At 42.1% G+C, this 14,781-nt stretch overlaps 1 protein-coding gene across 7 annotated transcripts in view; it reads right to left on the bottom strand.

The window, feature by feature from the left end:
* The window catches only part of SUSD6 (sushi domain containing 6), a 77,761-nt gene that overhangs the window by 32,632 nt on the left and 30,348 nt on the right, over positions 1–14,781 (bottom strand). For all 7 annotated transcript variants that reach the window (XM_021403159.1, XM_021403163.1, XM_021403165.1 and 4 more), the window contains 2 exons: positions 13,483–13,671; positions 9,088–9,117 (listed from right to left, as the gene is read on the bottom strand). In XM_021403159.1, the coding sequence (XP_021258834.1) occupies positions 9,088–9,117; positions 13,483–13,603 (151 nt within the window). In that variant the 5' untranslated portion in view covers positions 13,604–13,671. The remainder of the gene's footprint in view (positions 1–9,087; positions 9,118–13,482; positions 13,672–14,781) is intronic.

The raw sequence follows: 14,781 nt of genomic DNA on the forward strand, positions 1-14,781 counted from the left end.
TATGCTGACAGGAACAGGAAAGAACAACTTTGTTATAAAGTTTTATTTGAATGTTGGTATCTCAGTTGCTTCCCTGCATTTATAATTGCATCTTCTTGTCCTGGTTTCTCTCCTCCTGGTACACTCAAAGCATAGTAATTCAGTCCTCTCAACATCTACAGACACAAAGCACTAGTAATGTGGGATATAGCAGTTAAGTTCTTACATCTTTAATTATTTTTACTGAATTGCCTCTTCTTTTAAAATTCACAGTCTTGTTAAAAGTACATTTGAGAAAACCACAAGTTCACTACTAGCTACTTCCAAGTAATTAACTTCATTAATCCAAACAGGGAGCAAGGGAAATAGACATACTTTCTCCTTCATGCTTTTTTTTCCCCCCTTCTATTCTTACTCCATGCTATTTATAAATGCTCTTATCCTACTGAATATTGTAAGGCAGCAAAAAGTAGAATGGATAAGGGCAGGTTATCTTTCTCTTGCAAGCCTTAAAACAATAACTGTTCTGAAATTGAGAAGACAGAGGGCTTTCTCCTCTGGTCTGTAAATCTACAATTTGATCAGACCCTCAGAAACTAGACTGTTAGTTGTTTCCTGCTTTCTTTACTTCCTACGTTTTTAATTCACAGCATTTAGATTTGCAGTTTTACTTTTTCTCCAACCTGCTTCCATCATTACACTGAACATTTCTTCATTTCTACTATCACTACCAGAAAAAGTGTTTAGAAAAGAGGATAGACAAACTCATATATGCTCAAAACAGCCATGTAAAGATGTATGGCAGCCAAGTCTAACTGTAGAGTCAAAAGAGTGCTCCAGAGTTGGTTGCACAGTACTTCAGTGAGTGACTCCGCAATGAGAGAACAGCCAAATTTGCACAGCTGTCTGCTGGCACACTTGCAGAAACAGAAAAAAAAAGAAGAGGACAACGTGGTGTGACAGTAGCAATTTACATCTCTGCCAAATCTTCTGTCCAGCTCACCTGAGCCACAGAACACCCAAAAGCTCCATCTTCACCAAGTGCAATTCAGTTGAGCATCTAGAGTCAAGGCACCCCAGCCTTGTTTAAGTTTATGGATAGATCTGTGCTCTACAGAAATAAGAAGATTTAGAAAGACCTGGAGATTGGTAGAGTTAAAAATATGCTCAGTAAGTACACACATACACACTTTATCAGCAGCCACCACACTCCTGGAAGGCCTCCCACAGTTCCTGTTTTCATACAGAGAAGTTAAATGCCTCCCTTCCTCAGGGCAAATACCCGGTGCTGTTTACAAAGGAAACTGTACTTTTGCTCCTCCTTGATGCCCTGAGGGACAGCTTACATAGGGCCCAGGCCTTCTGTCTCATTCAGGAAGAGCTAAGCAGTTTCTCCACTCTGTCTCGAGCTTTTTGTCCACCTACATCAGCCATGATACACCACAGGAGGCCCAGTCTGTGGCTGGCCCTAACAGCGCAGCTCCCTTCTGAGCAACGGACAGTCATGACTCAAGCCAGCATTGCTTTGCAGAATGACTTGTTGAATTAGGCCCCCTGCAAACATGCTAAGTAAGAAAAGTCCTTATGGGCACATGCAAAGTTTATGCCTGTGAACACTTCAACCTATGTACGTAACCACGCATATCTACTTAAAACATACTTTTCTCTGGCTGTTCAACAGTTCGGCACTCTGCTGAGGACAAGGTTTCAGGCAGCTATCGGCATTTACTGCCAAGTGCCCTCCAACCCACTGTCACACTGTCAAGCCAAGGTGCTCCTATCTTGGACACTATGAGTCAGTTACTAATTTTAGTGTCCAAATGTGGTCAAGAGGTTGCACAAAGTACTCTCGCCTCTCTCCTTAGTGTGCATTGAAGACAAATTCCCTTTACTCTCTTGCCCCAGGGACCAGATGACCAACTTGCCTGGCCTCTTCACTTCTACATCTAATGGAACTGGAGAGCACACGGTGACCATGATGATATTCCAATAGAGCCCAGCGTACACAAGGCCTTAATGTGAGATGCGAATACAAACAGTGTCAGAAAGGAGAAAGTAAACTTAGTAAAAAGCTAATATCAGTTGAATACTGAATCGAAGGGTCAGGAAGTAATTTTCACTATAGGAATTTTTGGTTTTAAACAACAAATTTATGAAATACAATCTTCCTCCCCCCCCCCCCCCAAGGAATTGCCCTGAAACCTGCAGTCTGAGCACAGAATGTGTTTTCAGTACCCCACGAGACCTAGAAGCAGACAATGAATAGGATGCAGGTGCTGCCTGTTTCCACTGGTCAAAATACATGAGACAGGCTAATGTAACTACCTTAAATTATTCCTGCAAGCATAATTTAAGGATGCTTCTCTAGCATACCACTGCAATCCCAATAGGCTCTTTGTTTCAACTTTTCCATTAGGAAATTCTCATTCACTCCAAATTAGCAAGAAAGAAGGCTATCAGCAACAACGGCCTCGTGTCTAACAGTTCACATTTAGGCCAATAAATAACCAGCTTCCTTGCAACAGCAACAATCCACATTTAACACGGTACAGCCACCTTCACCAATCCCTCCGAATCCAGACGCAGGGAAAAAAACAGAGATGGCCACAAAGCAGCTTTTCAGTTATCAGCCAGAATACCCTCCCCTTAGAAGCTGGGGGCTGTGGTAATCCCCTTTTTGAAATGCTAATGTCATTACAACCATAGCACCAGAAGACAAGCGGTGAGGCCTGGGTGACAGAGCCTCCGCTGTGCCCTTACACAGATGATTTAAACTGGGCCTTTTGTAGCTCTCCTCCCCAAAGCCCCCTGCCCGGAATCATGCTTGACAGGAGATGCAGCTGCTGTCCGACCCCGCCGACAAGCAGGGGTGGAAAGATCAACGCAATGAATTCATGCGCGTGGGGTGAGGGTCTGGGGCACAGCAGCAGCGCGCCAGGGCATTGTGCTCTCAAAGCCTGTATGAGCCTAAAGATAGCCTTGGGGAAGGCTTGAAAAAAGGCAAAGCAAAAGGTTTCCAACCTCTCACTTGGTACTGCTAAACAACTGCAGGAAAGTAAGAATCATTACAGCTAGTCCGTAGGCTCAACAACAGCTACAAGCATAGAAGAGCATGGCTAAAAGAAACTAACAAAAAAATTGATCTGTTCTCGAACCTCCAAGAAGAATCCCTCCTACAGAGGAAGCTACTCCAAAGGGACACAGAGATGTCAACTTTCCTGAAGAATCAACTGGAACTACTTGCTGTGAGGAGACTTGAGACCAGACTGGGCACCACAAATTTGATTCTACCACCACATTATATGTTACAAAGGATAAATGTTACTGGAGGGCTTTTTAGCATTGTTTTCAATGCATTGCTTTCATTGACTCTGGTACTGCTCAGAGAACAACTACAGAATACAAACTTTTGTGATGATTCCATTCTAAATGGAACAGGATTTGCTAGAGAAAAAAAAATTCCTACAACTGACCATCTCTACTGCCACAGGAAGAAAGGTGATGGACCCCTCTGGGAGGATGCATTTGGTTTAATCTATACAGGATACACACTATCAAGCAGCTTTGAAATGCTGCCACCAACTCAAATCATCTTTAAATGAAAAACACGAAAGCTTCAATTCTGCTGGTACCCTCCCTTGGTGCTAACTAACAAACCAATGAGAGAAGACCAGTGACAGAAAGAGAATTTCCTCCATTTAAAGCTGCTAATTAAGTTAAGAGTTCAAGGGATGGAAACAGATGTAGTGATAGATGCTTTCCTGCTGTCAGAGGATGCAGAACAGACATCCATTTCCATCCTTTCAAATCACTCTGCAGTGCTTGATGCAGCCAACCATGAAATACTCCTAACCCAACTCAGACAAGTGGCAGGTGGCCAGAGGTATGCGGTAAAATAGTTAAGCTTTTGCTCATCTTGACTGTAGGCAGTGACTGAACCTCCCCACAACACCCCTAATTAGCAGCCTCCACCAGGCTCTCCTGGTTTCATTAATGGTAAGAATCAAGGATGCTCAATTCAGCCCTACCTGTGTAATGGATGTCAGGCCGTGACCTCCCCTTTCCCCCATGCAACCGCACCACTTCCCACCCAAGGACTCCAGTCTTATATTGCATCAGCATGCCAAAGCTCTGTAAAGATACTTATCAGAAACAATCAAGTCAAACCTCCTAAATATATGCAAGCTGTAACATGAAGAGAAGGCCTTCCAGTACCTGAAGGGGGCCTCACGTTTCCCTCAGCTTTCCAAAAGCAAAGACTAAATGCCACAGAGGAAGTCGACAATATCAAAGCACAGACTGTCAACCTAAAGATAACACTGAAGTTTGAGAAATAAATGCAAATAAATAGATTCAAAGTGGGAAGGCCTGAAGGTTAAATTTATGCTAGCTCATGGACATCACATTTCTACAACACAGCAATTTTCATTTCTACTTTGGAGGAGTGAACATTTACAAGACTATCTTGCTAGGAAGGCAAAGTTGAGGATTAAAAGAATACAATAGTAATAACTTCTTCATGGGTTTCCACCAAGACCACACTCAAAGGCAAACTCATGGAGGTCTGGAACTACATCATGACCTTTCAGCTTTATTTATTTAAAAATTATAATTTCTGCAGTTTAGAGAGAAGTGATAGATGACTCTAAATACTCAAATAACAAAAACCTTTACATTTTGTATCTTATAACTTAAGTCAATTATGTCCAAGAAGCATTTACAATAAAGCATGCAGGTTGTTCTAGTGGAGTATTCCAAGGTTACTTTTGCTAGGGAAATCAAAGCCAACAACAGAGTGGAAATGTCACTATCTTTAAGATAAACACAATACATTAAGGATACAGTCCTTTGCTTGTGCTAAAGAGAAGCAAAGATGTGCTGCAGCACAACTCACAGTTCAGCACAACTCTGACAGCACCAGGTCTTCCCAAGAAGCAATTAAATGGAGTGAAAACTTGAACTACTGGAAACAAGTTGCACAGCAGGCACATCCCCAGTTACTCTGAGTTTCAAGTATAGTCACTCTGATGATAGGGGTGGAATAGGCCAGAGGAAACATTAGAAGCACACTTTCCTCCTAGCCAAGGAGGAATCAATAGCTTTGGTTTTGGTATGACATAACAGAACTACTTTCCAAAAGGCCTCTGCAACATCAAATAAGTCTCCTGGCCAGGCTCTCTGATGATGCTGGTGATCCAGAATGAACAGGCAGCACCAGAGGTCATATAACCTACCCTGATCTAACTTCAAACTGTACAGAACGCCACACAGACCCCGCTTGGACAACATCACCATCAGCAGGAGCGATACTTTGTGTCGACAAAGATCCAGTGTCTAGCAGCTTTAATAGGTTTAATTTGTTTACACTAAGGATTCCTCTCCAGTGGGTGTAGCATACAACTGTAGGACGTGAGGGAGAAGAGCAAAGCTGCTTTTATCTATAAAACTGACAACAAGCCAAGAAAAGCAGAGCTTTCTCAGAAAGTTAAGGACATTTCTCAGAACATGGCAGCAACTCCCATTTGAAATTCCTCTTTGTCTTTTATTTCACACACAGTTGCTCCACCGTCTTTCAGTTTCTCTCTCCACCAGATCCCCCGGCTGTAATGTCAGATCACTTGCGGGCAGCCAGCCAGCGCTCCGGCATCATCTTCATCCTGCTCTGCTCCTGCCTTGAGGAAATTCCTTCCCCGAAGCTCCAGCCCCTGCAGGGTACGTACGTTTTGCAACCTTGAGTTCTTCAACTCTGCCAGTCTCACTAGTCATTGCTATTGCACAACGAAAAGACTCAAAAGCTTGATGTTGTAAAGGCATATCCATGCATTAAGACATTTACCTAACAATTAAAAAAAATAAACACATGCATACATTTCTACCAGAGTCCTCCCTCTCAAGGCCATACTATTCTTAACCATTCTAATCAGATTGCATAGCTAAAATTAAAACACTACCTTCTTCTACGACTTATGCTACTTAATCACCAAGCCGCTAATTGGCTTTTTAAACCACCAGGAACTTTTCACATCTCCACTTGTGGAAACATTCACCTTCCTGCTTTCCTGAACTCCCCTGACCCTCTCCTCTCCTTCTGAGGATCTTCTTCCTTATTCACCTTCAGTCTATTCTGTCACCTTCATACAAATCTCAATCTGTTTGTAGTCCTATTCTTACGCTTAAAGAGTCTGTCTCCAGAGATAACCCAAATATTTTGAAGGAAAAGCTACCTAAAGCAGCAAAATTTCACTTACTATCTCAGCAGCTGATATTTCCCAGACTGCAAAGTTGTCTAAACAGCAACACTGGTAAAAATCACAAAACGGTTTTATTCTTTCTAATGCATAATGATGTATCTGACATAAAACTTGCTATATACTATGCTAGTCCTTTCCTCAGGGCATGGAAAGCGTTCCTCCAAGCTGTAAGAGCAGCAGCAGCTTCCAGCTTTCTAGTTACAACTCTGCGTGCGTGTCAGGTCTATTGTGTTACAACTCTGATCTTGGGCTGAAAATTCAAGAAATCCTCCAATAGATGTACCTTTCTCTCTAGAGAAAGACAGTATTTTTCAAATCAGACATGATTTTCCTTTTACTAGCTAAGGACAAAAACACACTTCAGAAAGCAGCAGCAGCATGTCTTTCTGCTCTTCAAGAGGAGAAAGATTTCTCCCCTCTGAATTACATTGACTGACTAGACAGGGAACACGAGCACAAAGGATTTAAAAACACTATTGCCAGGCCAAGGCAGACAAGCAGTAAGTGAGCATCCTCACAGCTTCCTCAGCACAGGAACTCCCAAAGCTCTGCTCTTCCTCCCATCATAAGAAGATCCATACTAGGCTGGGCCAGAAAGCTCATTTTATTCTTTAGTAGCTTAAGCAACAAACCCCTCTAGCCAAATCTACCTGGCATGTCATACAATTCATCTAAACGGTCCTATATCTAAGGTAGTTTTCAAATCCCTTGAAAGACTTCACATCTGGAAGCCACTCACCAGCTCAACACAACACTCTGCAAAAGCAGACTCACCTCAGGGGAATTCCTACTTGCAGAGGAAGAGAAACACTTTCCAGAGACTTTCTTCTTTAAAAGGAAAATGCTTTTTTTAGATGCAGATCAACATACATGTACAAATTCTTGAGACAAAGTCACAGTCCAGTCATCAGGTTCCAATTACTCTAATGAAAGTACAAGCACTTTCAAGCTTGCTGTTCAAGTAAGTGCCTTTCAGCATCCTATCCTCGTTCTTGACTCTCAGCAGCTTGTTACCAGCAGTTTTTTAGTAATCCTCATCAAGGCACAGATTGCTGGGTTTAACACAGGGCCTGGACAGAGTCAGCTACAAAAGCTGAAGACTGCCTACAGCTACTCACCTTGCCCTAGTACTAGGGGATTAAGAGCACTTTTAGTAAGTCTGCAGATGGCACCAATCTGCCTGGGGGTAGGAAGGTCCTAAAGATGGGTCTGGACAGGCTGCATCACTTGGCTGAGGTCAATGGGATGAAGTTCAACAAGACCAAGTGTCAGGTCCTGCACTTTGGCCATAACCCCAGGCAATGCTACAGATTAGAGGCAGATTGGTTGGAAGTTTGCTAGTTTCAGAGCAAATTTACTTTTTGTTCTGTCATTCCTGCAGCAGCATCAGTAATAGGTGACAACAAAAACAGGAGGTGGTTAACTGCTTGTGCTGCTATACACATAAGGGCCTGGAGAAGCAATGGCAAATAGTACAGATGAAAGGGAACAGGTCCAACAAACGGGGGAAAGCATTCAACATATCTGGAAAAAAAATACGCTTTAGCTACCACCGTAAATAGCTTAGAACTCAAAAGGGGCAGAAAAAGCAAAAGAAATGTCAAATGGCACAAAGTAATAGCAACCAAACTTTTCTGTCCTGCTGTCAGGCCTTTTCCATGAGACTAGGAACAAACTCAAACTCTTCCCAAAAAGATAGGCTCAAGTAGAGAAAGAAGGAAGACTGTGACAGGAGGCAGCTGCATTAGAAGACAGACCATCTGTATCTTTAGTGTAGCAGGCACCAGACATCAATGGACACCAACATCTGGACTAAAGTTGCAAGCACTTTCTCTTGAAGAATGAAACTCCCCTCCTGCTTTCTTCTACAACGAAGCTCCTACCATTTTCCATCTTTTTCACTGTAGCCCAAGAAGCTGAGTTAGCTGGACCAGGCAGTTCTTGAGCTATTTCCTAAATTAGCTTGTTTTCCAGCTAGAAACCATGGCCAAGAACTGACGGCACCTTCACGCTAGGCATGTGTTATATCAGTCTTGCCAACAGTAAAATTCAGACAGATTAAAAATTCAGGATTCAGAGGATTCCATCTGCTCTCCTCCTCTCTCTCACTTTGAAGATCAAAATTTGGTAGGTGGCACAACTACCCTCCCTCACCTTTAAATACTTAATTATGAATCTATTCCCATCATTCTTTGTTTCTGTCTTCCCTTTTCTTGAAGGAAACTGGAAGATTCAAACTAAGAAGATCACATTTTGGACTTCAACAAAGATTTACATGGTTTTTTACATATTTAGAACTAATAGAGACAGCCAAGTATGCTTCCCACTTCCTCCTAAAATTACATACCTCTGTAACACATACAGGAAAAGCTTCAGACTTTTTCTGAGCACAGGAAATGAAAAGCTGAGTATTCAATACAATATATCCAGAGTCATGTTCTGTGATGAGATATTCACTTTTCTTGATTAAAGGAAACAAAAGGGTTTTTCACCTCAGTTTGCCCTCCCCATCCCCCCAATCCTCTCTGGCAGCCTTTCAAAACAGTCACAAGCACCATAACTTTCTCTTTGTGTTTTAATGAATATTCACTTGAGTCATTTAAAAATAAATACTATAAAGACACACTGAGGTGCCTTCAAGCACAGTGGAACATATGAAGTTGATCTCCCCCTCTCAAACTGAAGGCAATCACCTCTCGCAAATATAAGGGATAAAAGCAGGAACAGGGCAGAGATGCATCACAGCATCCAGCACAAAAGTGAAAATGTGAATCTTAGCTCATATAACCACTTATGTTAATCAGTAAAACACCACATTCATTTCTCATAGCACAGCAGTGAATAAGAGTTTACTTACATGCAGGTCCTTTGGATTTGCTGAGCCAACCTGAAAGACAAAAAAAAAATTAGGGTTATTATTATGCTTGCTTTAATTCATTCTTCAACCATTCAAATTCTTTAAAATTAAACAAGCAGTGCAACTACCTGAGATTCCTGTTGCTGACTTCCAGTCAGCTGCTTAAAAAGCATTGCCTAGAGATCAGCGTAGGAACAGTGTTCCTCGACTATGCTAGTTCTGGGCTCACCTGCATCTACCTCCTGGCGGCCTCACCATCATTCTACAGCTCCTCATCATGCTCCAAAGGGAATGGAAAAAGGAATCACACTAAAGACTGTATCCCTTCCTCTCCATGGTAAACTATAGACTTTGGGCTGACACAACACCTTTGTCAAACCTGCACTGTAGGAAGCATGCAGATTAGAATTGAGGTCCTGTGTTTGGGCATACCACCACCCCATGTTTCTATCTAGCTACCCAATGCTACACTGCCCTTGTTTTCACAATCACTGAATTTATCCCCAGCAGTATTAAACACCTTCCTTTCAACTGCATAATCAGAGACAAAGGTAACCTCTGCTTCATACAGATTCCTAAGGAATAGGAACAAGTCTGAATCTGCTCAACGGCTGGAGTATGCTTTAACAAGCTGTTCTATGCCATGCAAACAAACACCAGTGGTATCCAAGAGCTTCTGTGCAGAATAACCCTGGCACTGAAAAGACCTCGGAGCGGCATGCAGCAGATTGGCTTGCATTTGCGTCAGAGACAATACACAGAAATGAAGTCGTTTTAGTTTATTCACACTCAATTTATCATTTTAATGGCAACTCTAAAAATTAAAGGGATAGCTTTATAGTATCTCACACGTGATCAGTCAGCAAAAATCAGGCTGTGTTTAAATCTAAGTGGACTTACATTCGCCAAGTCTGCATTATTAATTTTTTAAAGGTTAATATTTAAACTCTCTCCTTTATGAGTATCAATAGTTGTTTAATTCAGGGTGTTAATACTTATACTAACACCTTCACTTGCATTTCTCAAGATAGGCGATGTTCTTATCAGTAATGAAAAGCCCAACCTACATTTCCACAGAGCTGGCTAAGAATCTAAGAGAAATTACACCACTGAGAACACACACGATAGGAAGCTTTCAGAATATTTTAGAGACAAGTTAAAATTTTATGAGTAATTTATTCTGATCCACTGCGACAGAAACAGTCCGATCAAACAGGAGAACTGCTAAGGATGTGATATACACACAAGGCCTTTGAGAGCTTGGGAATAACCTTTAAGGGCCAGAGAGAGGAAGCAGGAAGAAAGAATAGGGACAACAAAGAACAGAGAAGCGTTACATTTTAACAAAGCAGATCAAGCAGTTGTTATTCTTCCTCCCCAACACTCCCAACATTCCCCTCACCCTATCTACTAAGCCGCCCAGCACTCAGCTAAATTCCAGAAGAGCCCTCAAAGAAAACAGAAGAGATGGAACCAGAATTAAGCTGCACCATTTCAGATCCTTTTTCATTCTGCTCATTTTTTCATTGTTTCCCCCAACTAATCTCGGAGAACTTGCTGGAGGGGAAAAAGGCACAACAGTGATCAAGCTGAAAAAGTGTTTCTGAACAGCACTGAAGCCTTCTTAAATCCTCCACTTCTGGCATAGCCTCATTGTTTGCCCATCACCATATGCTGCATTTGTTTTGTGTTAAAATACATGCAGTGGTTATTTGTGATTACCTTCCTGTGAGAAGGAAGCAGCTCCCCCAAACTCTGCAGCAGGCTCAGTGACTAAGCAACTTATCACATTCATCTCACAGCGCTCTGGGATATTTGGATAGATTGCTTGAGACAAAGTGCTGAAGACTTTTGTTAAAAATCCATGCATAAATAAAATCAATTTATTACCAGAGGAGAGACCAGAAGCTCGCTGACTGGAAATCAGTCTGTCCTCTGCGTTTACCACATGTAAAAGAGAACGCATTCCTGCCCAGAACATGAATATTATCTAAGCCTCCTGAAAGTCAAGCAATAGCACTTCCAAACAGCAGAATGATCGCAATACAATATACATTATATGGTTTTAAACGTATGAATAACAAGCTCCACTTTGTCGCTCAAAGCTGAGTCAGCCCATTGTCTCCATGCTTGTCTTTTTATGAGAACATTCTTCATCTTTTGTAGCAATTGTGAATGTGTCACATTGGCCCCGTATCCAAGATAAGCATTACCACCAGGAGATTTAACACAATCTCTTGCTTCGTGTTAACATCGCTTTGTTCTGCCTGCTCTGAATGTTTTTGCTATGTAAACTAATAAAGTGAGGACAGTGGGGTGGTTGGGGACAAAGATGAGGGAAAGATGATTTTCCAAGCGTCTTGTCAGCGCTCTTTGTCTCTCCATCTGGGTCCCCGCTCCTCAGCTGGCTGACTGATTAATGTTACTCATGGCCAGCACACTGCTGCAGGTGCAGCTCCCTGGTCCCACGACAGGCTGCCATGCACCCCCATCCCTCCCAGCCTCAGAGCCTATGGATGGAAGCAGGGCACAGCCAGCCCATTCTCTCCCCTCCCTGCTAGGATTTCCCCCTTTGTGCCTTGCCCTCTGCTACGATCCTGGGTTTCCCTCCACACACGCTCACTTTCTCACTTCTGCTGAAGGAGATGCCTTATGCCTAGCTACTCTAATCCTATTTAGCTGATGATCTGCCTTGGTCAGTTTACCACAACTGGTTTCAAGTCCTGAATCAAAATGAACAGAGAAAGGGAAATGATGCAGAACCATTCCAGGGTCTTATAACATGCTTAACCAGTGCTTTTCTCATGGGACATGGGATACCTCAAAAACAATACTGAAAATGCTTGCCAGGATTGTGGCTGCCTTTCCCGTTCAGCAGCCCTATGCAGCACAAGGCATTTACAAACTGATTACAGAGCTACTACAAGGTGCTGCAGCATGTAACTGGAGTGTCAGGAAGGGATTGTGTTCCAGCCTCAGGCTGCGGGGAATATCTTGCAGGCCTACGTCTGAAGCAAGGCTGGGGTGTTATCAACAGCAGCTAGAAAAATCAAGGACAGCTTTTGGAAAAAACAAGGACAAGAGACCTTTGTCCCTTTCACACTCTTAATATTTGTTCCTGCCAGTCAGTCACATCTGTGATTCCCCCACATATCCTTTTTTACCTACAAAGCCAAAGTCAGGCCAGAAAGACACAGAAGTCTGCGATCTCTCATTTCAGCAGCCTCTCTCTTCCAACTTGGGGAGTCAGAAATATTAAAAGGAGATCAACTCCTCCTCCAGACTTTTCTATAGAGGATACTCTCCTCTGAGTGCATCTGGCAATGAACTTTTATTCTGCTCTACCACAGAGGCCAAACCAAGCTTCTTTTATGCTCAGAAATATTGGTCACCGGATATTTTCAGGTGCCACAATATCTCAAATAAATAGGACTTTTTAGAGCTATTGTCAAGAACTGAGGTTTTGTTTTCAAAATCAAGCTATTATCTGCAGTTGCAGAAGTCAAATCTGACTTTCTGAGAATAAGTTCCTCTAGGGCTCTGTGCAAGACTGTGCACCTCAAGCACACATACAAACTTATTTCCTCCATCCCATGCCACTTATGATCAATCATCTCTCTACTGACAGAAAAACTACATCAGTTCTGTGAAAACAGGCCACATTTCAGGGTATACTGGGTAAGAAAACACACATTTCACAACGTACCACCTTGTGACCGATACATTTTCTTCTTACACTTATTTCCGACAGGAAGGTCCCCTCATCTCTACTGTTACTTGACTTTTTAATGTATCATTCCCTTGCACTGCTATTTACATTCTTTACCATTCTTGTTAACCAGACGTCAAGAAATAAGCATGGGGAATGAGAAAAACCCAAAATGCAGAAGTGATCCAACATAGGAATATATTTTTTGAGTGCTCAGGTGCTGGAAGGTGCCACACAAGCAAACAGTGAACAGACTTATCAGCTGCACCAAGAGCAGAAGCCAGCCTGTGCTTTCAAAGCTAATTCACATGAGCAGTTGCTACAGGGCATACAAATAATAGCGCCTACATGAGAATACCACTTAACCAAAAAACAGTCCATGATTGCTCCTAAAGACAGTCCTGGACAGTCCCCAGCAACAGTAAAGAGATTAATAGGGAAAAAAAAAAGTGAGGAAATCAAGATGGTAGTGTAAAGGACAAGAATTCGTTTTGCCAGTATGCAAGACTGGTTCAGTTCAGATTTCATCCTTTGCTTAACAATCTGTGGTGGAATTTTTCCACTAAGTACTGAGATATGTACACAAACCCATTAACCATCTCCAGTTTCCCCAGAAATATATAAGGCCATCTCCAAACTTATCCATCTCTCCCCCCGCAGTATATGCAAGCAAAGGTTTCACTTACCTGTGGCCTGTGCTTCCAAAATAAAGGTACCAAAGATAACTAGCAGAAGAAACAACCCATGGCTAGTCAAGGCAAGAGATGATCCTGTGTTGCTCTTTGGTGCTACCATTCCATGGCACATCTTTTACCCACCAAGGTTTCTTCTAAAAAAAATTCCTGAAAGATCTGGTTGATTAGGAGCACCTCAATCTAGGGAAAAAAAAAAAAAAAAGACAACGAAACAGTAAGTATTGAACAAAACACGACATCCAAGGGGATGGAAAGGGAAATACAGAAACAAACAAGAACAACCTTTTGCATTTTCTGGCATTCAGAAAACTTACTAAGAAAGTATTCATAGTATCAAAGCAGAAAAGGCAATCTTGTGCATAGGAGATACTAAAAGGAGCTGTATTATATTAGAAACCAGAACTTCCCACTCACCCTCTAATAGTTCACGTGTGAAGACTGCCTAGCTTACAATTAGTTTAAGATCTTTCTTTCAAGACAATCCCAGAAGATACAGCATCTGGAGAATTTGCTCCAGAACAGTTTCAAGGAAGCCAGCCTTCCTACACCCCCCTCACCTTTCAGAAGGCACAGCAGACTGTACTAGACAGCTAGGATAAATAAATCAAATGCTTCCTCAGACACCTGGAGAGGCGCAGCAATCTGACAGCCAGCCAGCAGGCAGGCTAGCACACACACGAGGAGGAATGTAAAACAGCCTGAAAAGCTCAGGTATAATGTTCTGACAGTGCACAGCACAGCAATTAAAATAGCAGGATGTGACACTGCTCATACCTGAGGACTGACAGATTCAGCCATAACCCATCTGACACTGTCGCACTGAAAACACAAATCACAACTGGGACATCAAGAAAGCACAGGCTGAACCCCAGCACAAGCTGAATCCTTGTTTTTAGTGAAAAAAGGCCGTTAAGTATACAGTCCCACTGAGCTAGCCAGCAAGACTTCTGACAGTTTTGGATCTGGATGAATTACAATGTCATGCATGACTCCAAAACTCCTGAAAAAGTTAAGATTAAAAAACTGTGTAGTGGTCATAACTTAGAAAGGAGAAAACTGGTATAAAAACATCTGGTCAATATCCAGTTAAAAGAATAAAAATACAGAAATTCATTTCAAGGCTTCCACTATGCTGTTCCTTACACAAACATCTAAAACTATCAGGGAAAATATAATTAATTTTGCAGAAATCATCATTTCTTTACAGTTGACCATAGGAATACTTTTAATTTTGAAGGAATTTCCCTTTTAGCCACTTCAGCTTCTTCAGTTAAACGGATATTTTTACTG

The sequence above is a fragment of the Numida meleagris genome, chromosome 6 (assembly GCF_002078875.1).
Source record: "Numida meleagris isolate 19003 breed g44 Domestic line chromosome 6, NumMel1.0, whole genome shotgun sequence".
Taxonomy (NCBI): Eukaryota; Metazoa; Chordata; class Aves; order Galliformes; family Numididae; genus Numida; species Numida meleagris.